Here is a 23,472-nt window from a genome sequence, read left to right on the forward strand (position 1 = left end):
TTCAGGGGTTGAGCATCTAACTTCAGCTCAGGACGTGATCCTGGTGTCCAGGATCGAGTCCCGCATTGGGCTACCCAGAGGGAGCCTACTTCTCCTTCTGCCTATGTCTCTGCCTTTCTCTGTGTCTCTCATGAATAAATAAACAAAATCTTTTTAAAAAATTAAAAATAAAAATAAACATAGCAAATAGTATACATGGTGAGGATCACAATATAATTTATATTGATAAACATGAGAATTTCTCATTTTTTTTTTTAATATTTAATTTATTTATTCATGAGAGACACAGGCTGAGAGAGGCAGAGACATGGGCAGAGGGAGAAGCAGACTTCTTGCAGGGAGCCCGATACGGGACTGGATCTCGGATTCTGGGATTACGACCTGAGCTGAAGGCAGGCGCTCAACCGCTGAGCCACCTAGGCATCCCAAGAATTTCTCATTTAAGTTGGATTTTCAAAAAAACCTAGGCTCTGAACACATAAAGCAGAGAAGGGAACAAGTAAAAAGCAAATAGACAAAATTTTTAAAAATATGTTTAAAAACCCATTGCAACTCCTTTCTGAATTCTTGTTAGTAACTAAGAGTTGGTTGAGAAGCCAAGTATAGCTTAATTTATTAAAAATATCACCACCATGACTTAGGGCTCCATCCTTCCTTTGAGAATTATATGAAATGACTCTTTCCCTCCTACATTTTTATTGAGACATAATTAACATATAACATTGTATTGGTTTAAGGCAAACATATTGATTTGATAAATGTATATGCTGCAAAACTATTTCTACAATAAATTTAGTTAATATCCATTATCGTGTATAGTTATAATTTTTTGTGATGAGAACTTTTTTTAAGTAAACTCTACTCCAAATGTGGTGCTCAAATTCACCATCCTTTTTTTTTTTTTTTTTTTTAAGATTTTATTTATTCATGAGAGACACAGAGAGAGAGGCAGAGACATAGGCAGACAGAGAAGCAGGCTCCCCACAGGTAGCCTGATGCAGGACTTGATCCCAGGACCCCAGATCACAACCTGAGCCAAAGGCAGACAACCACTGGGCCACCTATGTGTTCCTCAAATTCACCATCCTGAGATCAAGAGTGCCATGCTCTACCATCTGAGCCAGCCACGTGCCCCGATGAGAACTTTTAAGATGTATTCTCTTAGCAACTATTTTTTCTGAGGGGGGGGGGGAGGGGGGAGGGGCAGAGAGAGACTTAAGCAGGCTCCATGCCCAGCACAGAGCCCAATGTGGGACTCAGTCTCACAACCCTGAGATCATGACCTAAGCCAAAATCAAGAGTCCATCACTCAACTGAGCCACCCAGGCGCCTCTCTTAGCAACTTTCAAATATACAAGACAGTATTAATACATATAGTCACCATGCTATACGTGAATACTGGAACTTAATACTGGAAATATGGACCTTTTGACCACCTTCACCCATATCTGTACCTCTACCCCCTGGCCCAGCAACCACCAGGCTTTTCTCCATTTCTATGACCTAGGTTCTTTTAGATACCACATATAAGTAAGATCATACCTAAATGAGACAATTCTTGATAAGGATTTAACACAGAGCCAAACACAAAGTAAATTATCTGTATTTATTATTATTTTGTTATTATTTGACATCCCAAGTAAGAACTCATTAAAAATAAATTCTCTAATTCCATTTCTATCTTTAAAAAAAAGATTTGGGATCCCTGGGTGGCGCAGCGGTTTGGCGCCTGCCTTTGGCCCAGGGCGCGATCCTGGAGACCCGGGATCGAATCCCACATCAGGCTCCCGGTGCATGGAGCCTGCTTCTCCCTCTGCCTGTGTCTCTGCCTCTCTCTCTCTCTCTCTCTGTATGACTATCATAAATAAATAAAAATTTAAAAAAAAAATAAATAAAAAATAAAAAAAAGATTTTTTTTAAATTTTTATTTATTTATGATAGTCACACAGAGAGAGTGAGAGAGGCAGAGACATAGGCAGAGGGAGAAGCAGGCTCCATGCACCGGGAGCCCAACATGGGATTCGATCCCGGGTCTCCAGGATCGCTCCCTGGGCCAAAGGCAGGCGCTAAACCGCTGCGCCACCCAGGGATCCCCGAAAAAAAAAAAAGACTTTATTTATTTATTCCTGAGAAACAGAGAGAGAGGCAGACATAAGCAGACAGAGAAGCACCCTCCTTGCCAGGAGCCCAGTGTGGGACTCCATCCCAGGACCCCAGGATCATGACCTAAACCAAAAGCAGACGCTCAACCACTGAGCCAACCAGGCACCCCTATTCCATTTCTATCTTAAAGCCAAAAGTATTTAAAAATAAAATCTAACCATTCAAAACTCCAATCAAGGGGATCCCTGGGTGGCGCAGCGGTTTGGCGCCTGCCTTTGGCCCAGGGCGCGATCCTGGAGACCCGGGATCGAATCCCACGTCGGGCTCCCGGTGCATGGAGCCTGCTTCTCCCTCTGTCTGTGTCTCTGCCTCTCTCTCTCTCTCTCTCTCTCTCTCTCTCTGTGACTATCATAAAAAAATAAATAAATAAAAATAAAGTAAAAACTAAAAAAAAAAAAAAAAAACTCCAATCAACTAAATCAAATATTGAGTTAAGGCTTTCCACATTTCAAGAAAGAATTGTTCAATATTAGAAATTGGAGAAAGTGTTCATTGCAGAAAAATTAGAAAATAGATGAAAATAAAAGATATTGAAAAGTACAGCATAGGAAAGACAGTCAATAATGTTGTAATAGGTACACCTGAGTGGCTCAGTGGTTGAAGTAGTGATCCCGAGGTCCTGAGATAGAGTCTCACATCGGGCTCCTGGAGGAGAGCCTGCCTCTCCTTCTTCCTATATCTCTGTCTCTCATGAATAAATAAATATAATCTTTAAAAAAATAATAATGTTGGGGATCCCTGGGTGGCTCAGCGGTTTGGCGCCTGCCTTCCGCCCAGGATGCGATCCTGGAGTCCCAGGATCAAGTCCCACATCAGGCTCCCTGCATGGAGCCTGCTTCTCCTCTGTCTGTGTCTCTGCTTCTCTATCTGTGTCTCCCATGAGTAAATAAATAAAATAAAATTTAAAAATAATGTAATAACTATGGTGACAGATGGTAACTAGTTATTATGGTGAGCATTTCATAAAGTATACAATTTTTTAATCACTATGGTGGACACCTGAAACTAATGTAATGTTGTATGTCAACTCTATTTCAATAAAATAAATTTAAAAAAATAATAAAGAGGAATGTCTGGGTGGCTCAGCGGTTGAGGGTCCGCCTTCAGCTCAGGGTGTGATCCCGGGGCCCTGGATAGTCCCACATTGGGCTCCAGGCGTGAAGCCTGCTTCTCCCACTGCCTGTGTCTCTGCCTCTCTCTCTCTGTCATGAATAAATAAAATCTTTAAAAATAATAATAAAAAAGAGGACATCTACCACAAAACCTGCATACAAATGTTTGTAGCAGCTTTATTAATAATTTCCAATACTTGAAAGCAACTAAGATGTATTCTAGTAGGCAAATGGGTAAATAAACCATGGTGCATCAAGATAACAGAATATTCTTCAACACTAAAAAGAAATGAGCTATCAAAGCATGAAAAAATAGATAAAACTTAAATGCATATTACTAAGTGAAGAAGCCAACCTGAAAAAGCCATGTACTGTATGAGTCCAACCATAGGATAGTGTGGAAAAGGCAAAAATATGGAGATAGTAAAAAGATCGGTGGTTGCAGGAGGTTGGAGATAATGATGTATTAATGTAGGTTCATAGATTGCAACAAATATACCATTCTAGTACAGGATATATCGATGGGGGGCGGGGAGAATGTGCTCGTGTGTGGAGCAGAGGTTACCTAAAACTTTTTAACCTAAAATCTAAAACTCTAAAAATAAAAGTCTATTGAAATAGAAAAGGAAAAAAAAAAAAAAAAGAGGATAAAGAAATAAAAGTGAATAAATTCTAAAACGTTTTAAACATTTTAATATATATTTTAACATTTTGGTATATAGTCTTCCGAGACTGAGAAATTATGTTTTTAAAGCTTGTACTCCATAAACTTTTCAAAACCACTGGCTTGCTTTCCCACTAATGTGAGTGAATGAAATTTTTTTATGGAAAGTACACAAGAAAGGAAATCCGTTCGCCTACCTTGCTTTGCCAGATTATCTCTTGAGCTGTGTTTCTCAAACTGTGAACTGTGTACATTAGGATTTAGTTGAAATGTAGGCAGTGATTCAGTAGGTGCAGGTAGGTTAGGGCCCGAGATCCTGCATTTCTAAGTAGCTCCCACGTGGACCTGCAGACTACACATTCTGTAGCAAGGTTCCAGAGTTTAAACTGAACCACTATTCTGTTTTTCCAAGAGTTTGACCAGCTTCTTTTGCAGTGCTTTTGCATTCCTTGAACTGCAAACTAGCCGTTTCCAATTGTCTCTTTGATCTCTCCATTCCTACAGTCACCGGCTAAGGAAAAACCTAAACAAGGGGCGGTATCGCCGTAGGGAACCCGCGGAAAATTAGGAGGAGCGGGAGGCGGAACCTAAAGTGAAAGGAAACCAGGAACTGAAGAAGCGGAGGAGGGATTTCGAAATTGGACGAAAGCCGGTTGGGTTTTCTGGGCGGACCGGAAAGAGTCTAGAGAAGTCTCTGCACCATGGCGGGTCCTGTCAGCTTGCGAGAGCTTCTAATGGGAGCTTCATCCTGGACCGGCTCTGAAAGTCCGGAGGGAACCCCTACAGAGGGCGGAGGGAGCGTGGCTGGTGGACCGGAGCCTCCTTGGCGAGAGGATGAGATCTGCGTGGTGGGAATCTTCGGCAAGACCGCCCTGCGCCTGAATTCCGAGAAGTTCTCACTAGTGAACACGGTTTGCGACCGACAGGTCTTTCCCCTCTTTCGCCACCAAGATCCTGGGGACACAGGGCCTGGAATCAAGACCGAGGCTGGAGCCGTCGGGGAGGCTGGTGGAGCCGGAGACGCTGGGGCGGGGACCGGGGAGTCGGTTCGGGGAGCTGTAGCGGGCGCTGAAGGTAACCGAACTGAGCCAGGCTCCCAGGACTACAGCCTTCTGCAGGCCTATTACAGTCAGGAAAGCAAAGTTCTTTATCTTCTTCTCACTTCCATCTGTGACAATTCGCAGCTTCTGCGGGCTTGTCGTGCCCTTCAGAGCGGAGAAGCTGGAGGTGGCCTCTCGTTACCTCATGCAGAAGCCCACGAGTTCTGGAAGCATCAGGAAAAACTGCAGTGTCTCAGTCTCCTTTACCTTTTCTCCGTCTGCCACATCCTGCTTCTGGTCCATCCCACTTGTTCCTTTGACATCACTTATGATCGAGTATTCAGAGCCCTGGATGGACTGAGACAGAAAGTATTGCCCCTCCTGAAAACGGCCATTAAGGATTGCCCAGTTGGCAAAGACTGGAAGCTAAATTGCCGACCTTGTCCACCTAGACTCCTTTTCCTTTTTCAACTCAATGGAGCCCTCAAGGTGGAACCCCCTCGGAGCCAAGACCCAGCTCATCCAGACAAGCCCAAGAAGCATTCTCCTAAAAGGAGACTGCAGCATGCCCTGGAGGACCAGATCTATAGAATCTTTAGGAAGAGTCGTGTCTTGACTAATCAGAGTATCAATTGCCTCTTTACTGTGCCTGCCAACCAGGCTTTTGTGTACATAGTTCCGGGAAGCCAAGAGGAGGACCCAGTAGGCATGTTGCTGGACCAACTTAGGAGTCATTGTACTGTCAAGGACCCAGAATCTTTGCTGGTGCCTGCACCCCTTTCTGGGCCCAGGCGATACCAGGTGATGAGGCAACACAGCCGACAACAGCTTTCTTTCCACATTGACAGCAGCAGTTCCAGTTCTTCCGGGCAGCTAGTGGATTTCACTCTTCGGGAATTTCTGTGGCAGCATGTGGAGCTAGTCCTAAGCAAGAAAGGTTTTGATGACAGTGTGGGCAGGAACCCACAGCCTTCCCATTTTGAACTTCCCACTTATCAGAAGTGGATCTCAGCAGCTTCAAAACTGTATGAAGTAGCTATTGATGGGAAAGAGGAAGACCCAGGGTCTCCCACTGGGGAGCTAACATCTAAGATTTTAAGCAGTATTAAAGTCTTGGAAGGGTTTTTGGATATTGACACCAAATTCTCAGAAAACCGGTGCCAAAAAGCTTTACCCATGGCCCATAGTGCCTATCAGTCAAATTTGCCTCATAATTACACAATGACTGTCCATAAGAATCAGCTTGCTCAGGCTCTTCGAGTGTACAGTCAACATGCTAGGGGTCCAGCCTTTCACAAATATGCCATGCAGTTACATGAGGACTGCTACAAGTTTTGGAGCAATGGCCATCAGCTCTGTGAGGAGAGGAGTTTAACTGATCAGCACTGTGTACATAAATTTCACTCCTTACCTAAATCAGGTAGCTAAAATTTTCTCAGCATTTTGAAATCAGAATTGAGCTGTGTTTCTATTCTTGTGGGTTTTTTAAATTATTATTTTTGAGTAATCTCTTTGCCCAAAAAGGCACTCAAACTCATAACCCTGAGATCAAGAGTTGCATACATCACTGGTTGAGCCAGCCCGGCAACCCTTTATTTTTGTTTTAAGAGAGGCTGTTCACTATGTATTGATATTTTTTAAAGAGCCCTACAGAAATTCAGTTGCATCAAATTTAAGTTTTCTCTCTTGCTGTAAAAAGAAAGTAACAGCTATGACTACTAATTATTTTCTTGTATTTAAAGGATGAACCATAGGAAATTGGTAAATGAAAACTGTTAAACAATATAAAGTTCAGAAATTACATATTCACATTTTTACCTTGGAGTTTTTGTTGAACTAAAAAAAAAATACAATGAAATGCAAGGTCACCATAATGAAAATAAAATTTACTTAGAAAACCTAAGACTTTAGGTTGAAAATATGTATCATTTTATGTATTTTCAGTTGCTTCTTGTGTGTGTGTATTTAGGCAAGGTTTTGTGTTTTTGATGGTTTTTTTTTTTTCCCTTCTCCCTTCCAAAGAACTGTTTGGAAAATTTGGGGGGTTAGATGTGTAGAATGTAAAATAAATTTGACTCTGTGTTGTGTGTATGAAATTGTATTTTCCAGGAGAAAAACCAGAGGCCGATAGAAATCCGCCGGTGTTGTATCACAATAGCCGAGCTCGATCTACTGGTGCCTGTAACTGTGGAAGGAAACAAGCACCTCGAGATGATCCCTTTGATATCAAGGCAGCTAACTATGACTTCTATCAGGTAGTCTCTACATTTTTTTCTTCCTCTTTTTCCTCCTCCCACCCCCCCCTTTTTTTTGTTAACTACAATTTAAGTAAAAATACATATTTTCAGATGCAAAATATGTAGAAAAGTAAATGAGACTGGAATGTGATATATAGACAAGGGAAGGTTCTTTATATATATTTACTTACCCATTCATTGTTAACCTTGCTTCTTAGAGTGAAGAGTGTGTTATTTTAAATGAAAAGTTCACAAGTTTGTTTACTTTGTTTTTTTCCTGTATAGCTTCTGGAAGAAAAATGTTGTGGAAAATTGGATCATATCAATTTCCCAGTATTTGAACCAAGTACTCCAGATCCTGCTCCTGCCAAAAATGAATCTTCTCCTGCCCCTCCAGATGCAGATGCTGATAAACTTAAAGAAAAAGAACCTCAAACCCAAGGAGAGAGCACAAGTCTGAGTTTAGCTTTGAGTTTAGGCCAATCCACAGATAGTTTAGGTACCTATCCAGCTGATCCACAAGCAGGAGGAGATAATCCAGAAGTTCATGGTCAAGGAGAAGTAAAAACTGAGAAGAGACCAAATTTGGTTGATAGACAGGCATCTACAGTTGAGTATCTCCCAGGCATGCTGCATTCAAATTGCCCTAAAGGTCTCCTACCCAAATTCTCCAGCTGGTCATTGGTTAAATTAGGCCCTGCTAAGTCTTATAACTTTCATACAGGTTTAGACCAACAGGGCTTCATTCCAGGAACAAATTATCTTATGCCTTGGGACATTGTCATCAGGACTAGAGCCGAAGATGAAGGAGACTTAGACACAAATTCTTGGCCTGCTCCAAATAAAGCTATTCCTGGAAAGAGAAGTGCAGTTGTAACAGGAAGAGGAAGACGGAGAGATGACATAGCTCGAGCATTTGTGGGCTTTGAATATGAGGACTCTAGAGGTCGAAGGTTTATGTGCTCAGGGCCTGACAAAGTAATGAAAGTAATGGGAAGTGGACCAAAGGAGTCTGCTTTGAAAGCCTTGAATAGTGATATGCCCTTATATATTCTGTCATCATCTCAGGGTAGAGGGCTAAAACCACATTATGCTCAACTTATGAGGCTTTTTGTTGTAGTTCCCGATGCTCCTTTGCAGATAATACTAATGCCCCAGGTAAGAAATACAGCCTTTTCCATCCTTAAACAAAAATGTTGATGCTTGTTTTGATTGTTTTTTAAAAGTACAATATAATATCAAAGTAATTATTTCACTAAACAGGTCTAAAATTTAAATATCTTGTATGTCTAATATTCTAGTTCTTTGAAAATAAATCGCGTGTTTACTAGTTTACACCATCAATTCACATTGTTTAGTTCAAAGGCAGAATTTGAAGTTAAAAATCTGTAGAAAAGCAGGATACTGTTTGAGGCTAAATAATGTAATACTGAGTATTCATTAGAGTTAAGAGTATACATTACCTTCTTAATCTTATATGGTCTTTGAACCTATTGTTTGTTTAGGCATTTATCTTTTAGGTGTTTCTTACTGAAAAATGTAGAAATAAGTACATTATCTTTATTTTTCAGGTTCAGCCAGGCCCACCACCTTGTCCAGTATTCTACCCAGAAAAACAAGAAATCACTCTTCCACCAGATGGCCTCTGGGTTTTGAGATTTCCTTATGCATATGTAACTGAGAGAGGACCTTGTTTCCCTCCTAAGGAAAACGTGCAGTTAATGAGTTACAAGGTGCTCCGTGGAGTTCTTAAAGCAGTAACCCAATGAGTGTTTTACAGCCAGTTCAGTCTTAAAGCTGGTGTTTGGTTTTGGTGTGTATGGATTTGTTTTTGTTTTGGTATATGTATGCTGTGTTTTCTTGAATCCAAAATGTGCTTTGGTTATAGGAGTTCAGTATTAGGACAGTAGTTGTTCCATTATTTCATGATATTATTGATATTTATTGTAAATGGGCCTGCAGTTTGCTAATAAACATTGGTTCTTCTAGAAAAGGACATAAAATACCTGGTTGATACCTGTATTTTGTTTCTGTTTCACTGTCCATGATAAAACATGTTTCTATCATAACTGAATGTTCCATAATCATGTTGAGCCAAAACTTTGTTTTGGTTAAAATGACATTTTAGCTGGGATTTTCCTTAAGATGCCACTTCTGAAATTATCTTCAAAATAAGATCATCCAGTGGATTATCTGGTAATGGTATGAAGATGTAATTGCAAAAAAAGCCCTATTGTTTGGCTCACAATTCTGGTACCTAAGTTAGACTGTTTTGTTCTTACTATTTTATTCTTGGACTGATGAGATATCATGTTTTATTTTTTTAATTTAATTTTATTTCATTTTTTAAATTTGAGAGATACCATATTTTGAATGAATGCTATCTGAACTAAAACTTTTTTAAAAGTTTTTTTTAAAGATTTTTTTTAAAGATTTTATTTATTGATTCATGAGAGACACAGAGAGAGAGGCAGAGACATAGGCAGAGGGAGAAGCAGGTTCCCTACAGGGAGCCTGATGTGGGACTCGATCCCAGGACCCTGGGATCATGACCTGAGCCATAGGCAGATGCTCAACCCTTCAGCCACCTGGGTGCCCCTATTTTTAAGTAATCTCTATACCCACGTGGGACTCCAATTCTGGAAATTAACCTATGTTCTTGCATCCCATCCTTACTTTTCATCCTTTTTAATTTTTCATTCCTTGTATATCATTTTTTTAACAATCACAGTTAACTTTTTGTACTAAGCATGGTTCTTAGTTTGTTTTATCAAGTATTGCACTGCATTTGGAAAACAACTAGATTGCTCTGTAGGACATATATTAATAGTTGATTGTTTTTTTTCCTTTTAAAGACTAACTTATTTATTTTTAGGGAGGTGGTAGGGGCAGAGGGAGCCTGAGAAGGAGAGCAGACTGTTTAGGGTTTTTAAAAAAAGATTTATTTATTTATTTTAGGCAGAGGAGGAAGGGGCAGAGGGAGTCAGAGAGGAAGACAAGCTGACTCCTTGCTCAGCCCAGAGCTTGATTTGGGGCTTGATCTTATGACCCTGAGATTGTGTTCTGAGCTGAAACTAAGAGTCGACCACTGGCCACTTAACTGGCTGAGATACTTAGGTACCCTTGTTTTGCTTTGTTAATAGCCTATGAGACTTGAATAAGGGTTGTGTAAATTTGTAGGTTAAAGGAACTGTAACAAAGTAGTTTGTAAGAACAGATAAGGTGTTGAAAGAGAAAACTTGTGATTTTTTTTGTTTCTTTTTTGATGTCATTCTTACATGGAACAATTTTACATTCCTGCTAAAATGAGAAAGTGATTTTCCTTCATTATTTTTATTGACAGAAGCCATCCTAATTTGAACTTCTGTAGTTTTCAAATACAAAGTTTTACGCTATTTGTATTTATAGCCTGCTTAAAAGACAATTGCAGAACTTCATGTTTTTATTCATAAATTGGTTTATAGAGTGTTGCATTGGAGAAATATGGACTATACAATTTGTATTGCTTACTGCCTTTCACATCAGTAATATAAACCTTATTCAGCCAATTTCAAAAGTGATTTTAAAGAAGTCATATTTGTTCTGTAGCAGCACTTGCATTGTCTTTGCTTAGCAGATGCTTCTCTTTTTGTTGAGATATAGGCAGATGATTCAAAATGATTTTTTTTAAAGAATCACTAGGTCAGAAGGGACTTCACAGGATATCCTTTAGTCTGTTGGTAAGTCTGTTGTATCTATGAAAAGTTGTATAGAATTTTAGGAAGTGCATTATATCTTATTCAAGGAGTGCTTATTATTTAAAGGACTAATATGATAAATCTTTCTGTCATGTAAATTACATTATTCTGATTTTTTAAAATGGCTTCACATGTTGGTTTAAAGTCATGTTGCCCTATACTACTTAAACAGGGAATCTGTATCTTAGTAGAAAAACAAACAAAATCTTCCAAGAAACAGTTAAACAAAGAAAATAGGAAAATGGGGCTAGGAAATACTGATTCACAAAAATAATAGCTACCCTTTATTGAATAGCATAGGATAATAATAGCTATTTCATGAATGTCCACTTGTTATGTACTTTACTAAGCATTTTGGATACATTGCCTCAAATCTTCAAAACATTTCAAGATAAATCTATTTTGTAGATCAAGAAATTAAAGTTTCAAGTGGTTAAATAATTTGTCCAAGGTTGCATAGATAGGGAATAGCAAAGTCGTAATTTAAATTGAGTACTCTGATTTTATTTTTTTTTTTTAAGATTTATTTATTTATTTATGATAGACAGAGAGAGAGAGAGAGAGAGAGGCAGAGACACAGGGGGAGGGAGAAGCAAGCTCCATGCCGGGAGCCCGACGCTGGACTCGATCCCAGGACTCCAGGATCCGGGACTCCAGGATCACGCCCTGGGCCAAAGGCAGGCGCCAAACCGCTGAGCCACCCAGGGATCCCCTAGTACTCTGATTTTAAAGCTGTACTCTTCCTATGTCCTGCCTTCTTAAAAAATATAAAATTGAAAATTGCATGTCAGTTCCTTCAACTGCGTATTTGACTCTGGTCTAAAACATATGAATGGGTGAGTTTTTAATGTCAGAAAAATTGGGCATGATACCCCAAAAAGTATTAGTTTCTTTTAAGTCTTAGTTTCTTAATTGTCTCCAAACTGTATTGAATCTTTATATTATACCATCTCTCATTCCAGATTTTCTCCTGTGTAAAATAATACTATCGTAGATTGAAGCCAAAAAAAAAAAAAAAAAGATTCTATTTGCTTAAGAAACCTGGACAAGTCAGGTGGCTCAGTTCGTTGAGCATACAAACTCTTGGTTTTGGCTCAGGTCATGAACTGATGGGTTGTTAGGATCCAGCCCCAGGTTAGGCTCTGTGGTTGTCAGGGAGAGTTGGCTTGAGGATTTTTCCCTCTGTCCATACCCTCTCCTACTCACTGTCTCTCTCAAATAAATAAATCTTTAAAAAAGGAAAAAGAAACCTGGATAATTTACTTAATTCTTGAATATTATTTTCTCTAAAATGGCAATGGTTAAGTAAATAAATGAATGAATAAATTAATAAAATAGTAATGATAATCGCTATTTATCACAAAGGGTGTTTGTAAGGAGTAAAGAGTATATATATAGGGGCACCTGGGTGGCTCAGTTGGTTAAGCATTTGCCTTTGGCTCAGGTCATGATCCCAGGGTTCTAGGATGGAGCTCCATGTTGGGCTCCCTGCTTAGCAGAGAGCCTGCTTTTCCCTCTCCCTTCAACCTGCTGCTCCCTCCTGCTTGTGCTCTCTCTCTCTTTCACTATCAAATAATTAAAATCTTTTTTAAAAAGTATATATATAAAGCTCCTAACGGACACATAAATAAGTTATTGAGAATAATTACAATTTATCTTGAATTTTCTTATTTATTTTACCTTTAAGGTATCCCATAAGTCTAATAGTTTTGGAGATGGTGAATAAATTTTGGTTTTAGTCCTATCTTTTATAATCAGGTAAACAGTACCTAGTATATGCAAAATCCTGTGGTAAATAAACACCATGATATGTAGCTGTTTTATAGACTTGAATTTGTACCTTTCCTCTTGTATCTTTGGTCTTTTAAACCTGATTTAATTTTTGTTAGTTTGTTTATGCTTCAGATACGATAGCCTCTTAAATCCTTTGGCCATTTCTGTCTCCTTTCTGTCTCCTACAAGTTTGTGCCTGTCCTAAGATGCAGCAAACAGAATTGTACTCAGTTTTTGGAATGCTGCACAGTTGTGCACAAAGGCCAGCTAGTAGTTTATGTTTAATTTTCAATACTCTGAATTATTTTTATTGGCCTAAGTTGGCACAGCAGCTCACTGGTTTAGTGTTTTAAGGAACCAATTTACTGCATTTCCAAATATTGGATACCATCTAAAGCTTTAGTTTATTGGTCTTGTAAAATGAGGATAATAACTCTCTTATCTACCTCAAAAGATAACCTTGGTTCAAACTCTTAGTCTTGTTAATTGAAGTCCTTTACAAACTCTTATAAATAGAAGGGATACTTATTATTCTTTGTCTGTTTGTAACAGAACTTAGATCCTATCATATTCTAAATACAATGTAACTATTTTCCCCAAATCTTTCCATGCTAAAAATAGTCCTGCCCGTAGATATAGCAATAAAAATAATTTTCTTTCTTTCTCTCTCTCTCTCTCTTTTTTTTTTTTTTTTTTTTAGATTTATTTATTTGAGAGAGAGTACATGTGTGGCAGGTGGGGTAGAGGGAGAGAATCTTCAAGCAGACTCTTCACTGAGTGCAGAGCCTGTTTCTGGGCTCCATGCAGGGCTTGATTCCACAACCCATGAGATCATGACTTGAGCCAAAACCAAGAGTTGGAAGCTCAACCAACTAAGCCACCCAGGTACCCCTAGAAATCATTTTCTATTTGAATAGAAATAAGACAAATTTCTAAAGTATAAATTATATATTGTGGTTCCCTTTTATTACACTCTTCTTAGAGGACTGTCTTATAACAGTTGATTATTACTTCCTTTCTTCTACTGAGTTATATGTACTTGAATTTCCAGTGATTTTTATTTTTGATTTTATCTTAGGTGTTTTCTCAATATAAATATTAGTACCCAGATTAGAATCCCATTTAAAATCCCATTGTTTTTGTTTTTGAACATACCTGTGTTGTTTTTGTAAAACCAGTGTGTAGTCACTATATCTGTTATTAAGAATTTGTTTTGGTGGAGGGGTGCCTTGGTAGTACAGTCTGTCAAGCGGCTGACTTGGTTTCAGTTCAGGTTGTGATTTCAGGGTCCTGGGATCTAGCCCTGAGTAGTGTTCTGCATTCAGGCAGAGTGCTTAGGTTTCTCTCTTTCCCCCTCCCTCGGACCCTACCCTTGCTCACTTGCATGCAAGCACTTTCTCAAATAAATTAATCTTTAAAAAAAAACTTTTTTAAGATAAATTACCTGATAATCCACTGCTTTCCCAATACTCTGCTAACCACTTGCAACATTTTAGTGAATATCCTTCTAGACATCTCTATGCATATATACACATGAAGATAAGTTCTCAATTTTACATAATTGCAATCATAGAATACAAGAATATGAAAATATACTTGTTTTATACTGTACTTTTTTTTTTACTCAACATGTATTAGACATTTTTCCTGTCAGTAAATAGAAGTCTGTTATTAATGGCTGCATCATTTTCCCATATGATTTACACAGTCTTTGTTTGATATTTAGGTTCTTTCCAATTTAGGGCTCCTACAATGATGAAACGCCATGATATATACATGTCTTTTTTTTTTTTAAGAATTTTTAAAAAGATTTAAAAAATTTATCTGAGACAGCGAACAGAAGCAGGGGTAGGGGCCAAGGGAAAGGGACAGATAGACTCCCTACTGAGTGCGAAGCCCTATATGAGGCTTGATCCCATGACCCTGAGATCATGACCTGAGCCCAAGTCAGACGTTTAGCCAACTGAGACACCTAGGTTCCGCACATACATATATGTCTTTTATTAATACTTGTGAAGTTTTCTTTGCAGGATAAACTGTTAGACTTTGGATTGACAGGACAAGGGATATATGCATTTTGCGTTTTGATACATATTGCTAAATTGCCCTACAGAAAGTTGAACCATGCTCTAGCCTAGTATCAGATTCCCATTATCATAGTTGGGAATCCTGATGGCAGTCCAATCCAATCAGCACTAGTTTTCTTATTTTGAATAGTATCTCAATTTAATGTGTTAGTTCCTTCAGAACTCTTGGGTAAATATTTTCTGATCCCAATGATATATGTTCCTAGGCAATTGCATCTGCTATTAGAGCACCTATGATTTGGGCAATGCAATTGTGGATGGGATTTAAATGACAGCCTAAGGAATCATTAATCTTTTATTTTTTTTTTTAAATTTTTATTTATTTATGATAGTCACAGAGAGAGCGAGAGAGAGGCAGAGACATAGGCAGAGGGAGAAGCAGGCTCCATGCACCGGGAGCCCGTCGTGGGATTCGATCCCGGGTCTCCAGGATCGCGCCCTGGGCCAAAGGCAGGCGCTAAACCGCTGCGCCACCCAGGGATCCCTATTTTTTAGAAGATCAATACTATCTTCTCCAACCAACACCTTGAACTGAATTGAGATTGGTGACTTGGTTATAACATCAGCTACTAGCTTAGTGGTCTTGGGTAAACTACTTAACTTCTACAGACATCAGTTTTTTTCTTTACAGTGAAACAAGCCAGTGATTTCTGATACACTTTCTTTTTAACATTTTTCCCCTATGATACTTGATTGTACTAAGTTCCATTCTTGGTTTAAATAATGTCTTATTAACTTTGGTGACTCTTGTAAATTTGACTCCATCCTGGAAGACATCTCTGGTCATATTGGTATAATTTAAAAAAAAAAAAAATGCTTTTCTATTATCATTGCTTGCCTATTCTTTCATTAGTTTTAATTTTCTTGGGCCTCCAATAAGGTATATGTGGTCCTGCTTGGTTATTTGTATTCATAATTATGTATACTTTTCCCAAATTTGTTGCTGATATTTTAGAGAAAAAAAATTTTTTTAAGATTTATTTATTGAGAGACACAAAGAGAGAGAGGCAGAGACATAAGCCAAGGGAGAAACAGGCTCCCTGCTGAGTAGGGAGCCCAATGTGGAACTTGATCTGGATCCCAGAGTTCTGGGATCACACCCTGAGCCAAAGGCAAATGCTCAACCACTGAGCCACCCAGGTGGCCCAAGAAAAATATTTTAACTTCTGACAAAATGCTTACTTATATAGGATATTTTTAATGCTTTCATTTTACTTCATTAGATCCTTAAAATGCCCCATGAAATTAGTTACTATTATCTTCATTTTATAGAATGTAGAAACTGAGGCTTAAACTAAATAATATGCCCAGTCACTTAGGTTGTAAATGGCCTAACTATGTCTATGGGTTCGAAGTTCAGAACTCTATCTACTAAACCACATACCTCTATATTAGGAGGGTTAAATATTCTTAGTTACATAGATCCCCCCCAGGTGATATTTAGCATATGCATGTGTGTATTCCAATCATAAATAGTAGTCATTGAATTTAGAGAAAAGTTGCTATCAGGTTAGATTTTGGTAAAGGGAAGCAGAATCATGCATATCAGCTGATCTATAGGATATGATCTGACAGCCCTAAACAGATACTTTCCTTAATTCCTAATAAGGCAATATTCTTCAAATTATGAGTTGCTTTAAAATGTTTTGATTAGGGCAGCCTGGGTGGCTCAGTGGTTTAGTGCCACCTTCATCCCAGGGTGTGATCCTGGAGATCCAGGATCGAGTTCTACATCAGGCTCCTTGCATGGAGCTTCTCCCTCTGCTTGTGTCTCTGCCTCGCTCTCTCTCTCTCTGTCTCTCATAAATAAATAAATAAAATCTTTAAAAAAATGTTTTGGTTAAGGGATGCCTGAATGGCACAGTGGTTGAGCATCTGCCTTTGGCTCACATCGTGAACCCAGGGTCCTGGGATCGAGTCCCCCATCAGGGTCCAAACAGGGAGCCTGCTTCTCCCTCTGCCTCTTTCTCTGTGTCTCTAATGAATAAATAAAAATTTAAAAATAGTTTAATAAATATCATATTTGGAAATTTTTATACTTAGAGCTTTTTTCTATAAAGGATTTACCATTTCTCTAGGTATTTAGACCAGATCAAGAAATAGACTTACTATGGTGGTAAATTGATGCAAAAGTCTTTTTCAGCTACTTTTTATTTTAAAGATTTTATTTGTTTTTATTTTAGAGAGAGAGCACACAAGCAGGGGGAGGAGCAGGAGAGACAAGGAGGGGAAAGAATCCCAAGCCCACTCAGTGCTGGGCTCTGTTCCACTCCCCTGAGATCATGACCTGAGCTAAAACTAAGAGTCTGACATTCAGTGGACCCAGGAGCCCCTTTTAGAGCTACTTTTTAAATTTTAATGTAGGCCACTGTTTTCTAGAATCTTCTAAATTTGCAAGGACTTCAACTATCTCTATTTTTGACCTCAAACTTTCTAATTAAGTTCTTCTTCCAGTTTATCTCTTAACTCGGGCAAAAGATCCTGCAGGCAAAGCATAACCCTATGGGAACTGAAACTACTCCCTCAAGCAATAAGAACTGCCCTGAGCCAGCAAGGCCCCACCCATGATTTACTCTAAGACAGTGATCAGCTTGACTTTCACTACCCTCCTCCTAAATGTAGCCACCTTTGTCCCATATTTTCCTTATATAAACCTGGAAGTATGGATGAAAGGAAAACTAGTTGGGTCTTCTGGGATTCAGTTTCCTATCTAAGACTTTTCAGTAATAACCTATAACCTTGCGAATGTTTTCTTATTTTAAGTAGACTTGCAAATCAACAAATATATCTTGACGGTCTATCCTGTATAAAGCGTGAGGATTGCATTGTCACAGTGGAATGAGAGAAGGATGCCTCAAATTTTGGCTGATAAATTAGGACCTCTTATGGTATGTGTAACGATAGGGAAAACTCCATTTTTTTTTTTTTTTTTGGAAAACTCCATTTTCATCAAATGGACGAGTTTACCATTTGTTTTAGCAAGCTTTAACTCCTCCATTAGTAACAGTTCTTTGCAACTTGCTAGAGTCAGGGCTAAGATGTGCCCTGGAATCTTTTTTTTTTTTTTTTTTTCCAAGATTTTATTTATTCATGAAAGAGAGGCAGAGACCAAGGCAGAGGGAGAGGCAGGCTCCCTGCAGGGAGCCTCATGTGGACTGGATCCTAGGAGCCCTGGGATCCCGACCTGAGCCAAAGGCAGACCATCAACCACTGAGCCACTCAGGGACCCTGGAATCTCCTTTTTTGATGAGGATTTTCTAATTGTCAGGCCGTCCCTGAAGGCTATCTTGGAGCAGCCTTTTCTGCCTGAGTGATGGCGAAGACACTGGCAGGTTTCCAAGCTTTCGCCTCAGTTTGGAGATTTTCAGAGAAGCTGCGGGTTCTACCCCGGAGCTAGATGACAAATGCTCACTACCGGACCTCTGCAGGTTCCTACCCAGCAGCCAGAGCGCGCCTGCGTACCGCAGCTCCTTTGTTACTCAGACGCCTGGGGTCTGCTGCGCCTGCGTGGAGGGCTGGCGCCGACAAGTGCGCTGCACCGCTGGCACCGGCTGGGGGCGAGCAGACCTCGAGCAGCTGCAGCTGCCGCCGCCGCCGCCGCCGCCGCCGCCGCCGCCGCCGCAGCCGTTGCGACCGCCGCAGCGGAGTTCAGAGGGCCCGGAGGTGGGAGACTTCCCACACGGTGGCTGAGATGTCGTCCACCGCGGCTTTTTACCTTCTCTCCACCCTGGGAGGGTACTTGGTGACTTCATTCTTGTTGCTCAAATACCCAACCTTGTTGCACCCGAGAAAGAAGCAGCGATTCCTCAGTAAACACATCTCTCACCGCGGAGGTGAGAGGGGGGTCCCCAGATCTCGTTGGCGGAGGTGGGGGAGGCTTCCCCCCCCAACTAGAGCTGAGCGTCCTTTAGAGCTCCGCAAAAGGCTGGCGGGTGGAAATGCTTGAGAGTTTGAGGAAGAATGGGGTGTGCGAAAGAGGGCTCCCTGGAGGTGAAGGCGATGTGAAGGGGAGGTCTCTTGAAGGGAGGTAAGGGATCTTGAGACCGAGCCATGGTGGGGGAATCTCAAGTGCAGCGGTGTCAGAGGTTCTCTGAAGGAGGCTGTGAGAATTAAGGGTAGATGGAGCGTTTCTCGGCAGATGGAAGGATGATTGCAAGGGGGGTGGGGAGCGCCGAGCAGAGCCAGGGTACCCCGCCGGGGAACCGGAACCGACTGTCCGGAGTGGAGCCGGTGGCTGAGCTTGTAGGAAGATCTGGGGCGACGAGCTTCGAGGGTTGAGGAACTGCGTGAACCTGGAGCGTGATGCAGCCTGGTTGTCTGCAGTCCCTGGGGGCTGGCGCCCCACCCCCAGCCTCCCCTTCTGAGCACTGATGATTAAGAGGAGATGGAAACCTAGTCCCTGACTTGGGGACACTTCCCAAGGTCACAATTAGAGCTTAGGTTGGACTGGGACAGAAATTGGAGCGTTCTCGTTCCCAAGGGAGCAAACCTTACACCTGCTTTGGTTTTTTTTTTTTTTTTTAAGCCCCACCCAGCACCTGAGCAATGACACCTGGATTTCCTAAAGACAAAAAGATGATGTAGTTTATGACAGGACTATATTGTTTAAAGAAAACAAAGAAGGTGTTTCTTGGGAAAGTATCTTACTAAAAGGAGCCTAGATAGTCCATCCTGTAATTTCCCAAACAGCAGACCAAATCTTTGCCTCTTCATTATCGCAAAATAATGAGTCTTTATTTCAAGTATGATGTATAAAATGTTGTGAAATCTGATTTAGTCGATCAATTTTAACTGTCCTTTAGAGGTGAATGTTAAATTAGGTTAAAACTGCTTGGAATTTACAGGCCAATCCTTGAAATGGTGAATTTTAGAGGAGTTTACAGTCTAAAACTTGATTTAGTACTGTATTTTCTAACAAGAACTGGCCAGGAATACAGTTTTAAATATGACAGAAATGCATTGGCATTCTTCTGTATAACCTGTACAATTTTATGTTAAGCATAGTTCTGAAGAGTGACTGCAATAGTTATGCTAGTCCCTCTACTCGTGAAAAGCATCAAGGGGTCACCAGCTAAATGCCCTGTTATTGCTTATTTGGTTTAATTAGATACATAGTTAAAGCGTAGGATGACATGACTGCTAATATGCTTTCAACTATTAAAGCCCCAATCCAACTTTTAGTGTTTAAATTGTTGCTGTAGAAGCAATTTTCGATGGTAGTAGTCCTGTTATTCTGGAGATAGGCAGTACACATACTACAGTTGTGTTTACCTACTTTATTTTTTTAAAGACTTACTTGTTGTTGTTGTTGTTGTTGTTGTTTATTTATGTAAGTAACCTCTACACCCAGTGGGGTCTGAACTCACAACCCTGATATCAAGAGTTGCACATTCTTCTGACTGAGCAGCCAGGTGCTCTGTGTTTAATGATTAAAAAAAAAAAAAGAAAAATGTTCTTACTAAAAATCCAAACCAAAACAAAACTAGATTCTCTAAAAAGCTATCTAAACTGTCATTGTAGATAATCTAAATTTTATTTTAGAAAAATGCATGTTAATTTTTTGAATTTTTGCGATGCACTACAGGTGAAAAAACAACTCCATAGAGGTTAGAAAAATATGTGCTAGATCAATGTAGTCAGTATTAAAACCAGGATAAGCTAGATCTACAATTCTTATTTACTATTGGAAATACTTTAAAAATATTTTTCCCTAGATATAAAGTCATTTTCAGTTATTTCAGTTTCACCCCTTACATAAAAATTTCCATTCATTATTTGCAAATATGGGATCAGTATTTGTATATTCAAAGATATATAACTGAAACTGTCATGATAATCTTGTTAAATATCTGCAGATTTGAATCTATTTACTTATATGATGGTCCTAATGCACTGTAGTAAGTCCCTATGTTGTTAGTGCTTAATATGCTTTTGTTGAGTATGTGCTCCAAATAATACAATTGAATCCAGAGTGATAGAGGAGCTATTTACTAAAAAAATACTTTGTAACTCAAGATACCAAGTTTCTGGAAAATAATAGTCGAAGAAGGAGTCACTTCCTTGCTACTTTTTATTTTTGTCTTGGACACTGCCAACAACCATCACTGGTCTCTCTGTGCTTATTACTAACATTTGGGCTGATTCTCTATTGCCCAAACTTCAAATACCTGCTATTTTATGTAAATCAGATCTATGACCATTCCGAGACTGAAACATTGATCAATATATCTTATAAAGTATATACCAGAATCGCTATAACTCGAAACCCTTAATGTGTACTGTACTGTGTCTGTATTATCACCCGGGTCAGATTCTAGACCACTAGTTAGCCTTGGGAAGAAGACTTAGTTTCCTTATTTGTAAATGGGGACTCTTTGCCTTGCTTCTCTCTGGGTTGAGAGGATTAGGTATATAAAATGGACTTTGAAGACTGTAAAATTGTTTTTGAAATATAAGCACGGATATAGGGATCCATATATGTATTATGTATTAGAACTTTGAATTGAATGAGAAAGAATAAGATCAACCTATACTTTTGTTTTCAAAATTTTAATGAACATATTATTGCCTTTTACTAAAATTATCCTTGAAAGAGGAAATTAATGTTTCAAAAATTATTATTAATTTTTAAAGATTTTATCTATTTATTTATTCATGAGAGACACAGAGAGAAGGCAGAGACATAGGCAGAGGTAGAAGCAGGCTCCATGCAGAGAGTGAAACTTGATTCCAGAACTCCAGGATCACGCCCTGTGCTGAAGGCAGATGCTCAACCTCTGAGCTACCCAGGCATCCTAATGTTTCAAAAATTAAATTCTGTAGGTTTATTTTGTTCTTGCCTCTTTAGAGCATATATATTGTATTACATTATATTGTAATGGGCTATGTTAATATATCTGCCTCCCTTACTAGACTGTGAGTTCCTCAAGGGCGGGTTTCAGCTTTTATTAATGCTTCTGTCTCTAGCTTCTAGTGCAGATCCTAATATAATTAAAATAATAAATTATTATTACTACTATTTTAGATTTTATTTATTTGACACAGAGAGAGGGAGCACACAAGCAGGGGGAATAGGAAAGGGAGAAGCAGGTTCCCCATTGAGCATGGAGTCTGATGTGGGGCTTGATCCCAGGACCCTAGGATCGTGACCTGAGCCAAAGGCAGATGCTTAAACCTGGCCACCCAGGTGCCCTTAAAATAATAAATTATTGTCTTCTAATTATCTACTGCATGCTAGATCCCTCCTATGTGTCTCCTAAATTTATTTGACCAAAGAACACCTTTTATAACTACAATGTATTGATGAAACACCAATAAGATCAAAGATGCACCTTTTAGATCAACTGGAGAGCAAGCAATACTCTCAAAGCCTATTTTCTTAATTTCTCTATGAAAGTATATAATCCCTATTAACATTTTGAAGTATATCCTTTAAATATATATTTTCTGATACTTGTAATCATACTGTATATACATTTTTTTTTTTTTCAGATTCCAATTGAGCTGGTTAGAGGTATGATTGCAGGGAGATAGGGAAATAACTTAGTCTAAGATTCCTCAATCTATCTCTATGAGCCAGTTGAATTAAGCAACAGACTTTTTTTTTTTTAAGACTTTATTTAGTTATTCATGAGAGACACACAGAGAGAGGCAGAGACATAGGCAGAGGGAGAAGCAGGCTCCATGCAGGGAGCCCGATGTGGGACTTGATCCAGGGATCACGCCCTGAGCCAAAGGCAGAGGCTCAACCACTGAGCCACCAGGCATCTGCCAGGTGTCCGGCAACAGGCTTTTTTTTTTTTTTTTTTTTTTTTTAAGTCTACGTATTAAGGGTTCAGTGGCCAAAGAATTAAAAAAAAAAAAAATCACCTTCCCTCTTAATCTTTTACCCTTGATCTTGAGAAAGAGTATTGTCACAATCTGGGCATCCTGCCACAGAATGATTTGGCCAGTGATAAGTTTGAGGGTAAGTTTACTATTGGACGCTGGCTGCTTCTGGGTTCCAAACTTTAATTGGACTTCCAAGGAAGAAATTGAAAAATCAATTTGAGTCTCAAAAGTATCACTGGAAGTGGTATTCTGTAGTTGCATCCTGAAACACATCCCATGTAGGGTATCAATTCTTTTTCTTCTTGTTCCCTCATTTCTATTTTCAGGGAACTCTTACTCACTTTTCAATGAGGACTTTTTTCTTTTCCTTTTATTTTTTAGTAATCCCTGCATCCAACATGAGGCTCAAACTCACAACCCCGAGATCAAGAGTCACATGCTCTTCCAGCTGAGCCAGCCAAGTGCCCTTTCAACAAGGACTTTTCCTCATTCATTTCCTCAACTGGCTCACTCCTACTGATACCTTATTAGCAATGAAGTTGTTTATCATTTATTTAATGATAAGTTAATATCATTTCCTGCTTAAGAAAGCAGGGGATCCCTGGGTGGCGCAGCGGTTTAGCGCCTGCCTTTGGCTCACGGCGCGATCCTGGAGACCCGGGATCGAATCCCACGTCGGGCTCCCGGTGCATGGCGTCTGCTTCTCCCTCTGCCTGTGTTTCTGCCTCTCTCTCTCTGTGCGACTATCATAAATAAATAAATAAAAAATTTAAAAAAAAAAGCAAACTAAAATGTACTTATTTTCAGGAATGGCTGAAATATATATGTC

General features: G+C 39.5%; 3 protein-coding genes across 3 annotated transcripts in view; 2 read left to right on the plus strand and 1 right to left on the minus strand.

The window, feature by feature from the left end:
* Positions 1-4,484, minus strand: part of SKA2 (spindle and kinetochore associated complex subunit 2) — a 63,208-nt gene extending 58,724 nt beyond the window's left edge. The window contains exon 1 of the mRNA XM_072747610.1: positions 4,137-4,484. Coding sequence (XP_072603711.1) covers positions 4,137-4,193 — 57 coding nt within the window. The 5' untranslated portion in view covers positions 4,194-4,484. The remainder of the gene's footprint in view (positions 1-4,136) is intronic.
* Positions 4,485-4,595: 111 nt separating this feature from the next.
* Positions 4,596-9,219, plus strand: SMG8 (SMG8 nonsense mediated mRNA decay factor). The gene is made up of 4 exons (XM_025996038.2): positions 4,596-6,399; positions 7,089-7,234; positions 7,502-8,374; positions 8,788-9,219. The coding sequence occupies exons 1-4, from the start codon at positions 4,641-4,643 to the stop codon at positions 8,983-8,985; spliced, it is 2,976 nt and encodes a 991-aa protein (XP_025851823.1). The 5' UTR covers positions 4,596-4,640; the 3' UTR covers positions 8,986-9,219.
* An 8,676-nt stretch (positions 9,220-17,895) lies between these two features.
* Positions 17,896-23,472, plus strand: part of GDPD1 (glycerophosphodiester phosphodiesterase domain containing 1) — a 56,448-nt gene continuing 50,871 nt past the window's right edge. The window contains exon 1 of the mRNA XM_025996039.2: positions 17,896-18,646. Coding sequence (XP_025851824.2) covers positions 18,211-18,646 — 436 coding nt within the window. The 5' untranslated portion in view covers positions 17,896-18,210. The remainder of the gene's footprint in view (positions 18,647-23,472) is intronic.

Source organism: Vulpes vulpes, chromosome 2, assembly GCF_048418805.1.
Source record: "Vulpes vulpes isolate BD-2025 chromosome 2, VulVul3, whole genome shotgun sequence".
NCBI classification, from domain to species: domain Eukaryota; kingdom Metazoa; phylum Chordata; class Mammalia; order Carnivora; family Canidae; genus Vulpes; species Vulpes vulpes.

Coding starts and splice junctions, on each gene's coding strand:
- SMG8 (XM_025996038.2), top strand. CDS start 4,641: ATGGCGGGTCCTGTCAGCTTGCGAGAGCTTCTAATGGGAGCTTCATCC. Junction 7,235..7,501: donor CTAACTATGACTTCTATCAG/GTAGTCTCTACA, acceptor TTTCCTGTATAG/CTTCTGGAAGAAAAATGTTG. Junction 8,375..8,787: donor AGATAATACTAATGCCCCAG/GTAAGAAATACA, acceptor TTTATTTTTCAG/GTTCAGCCAGGCCCACCACC.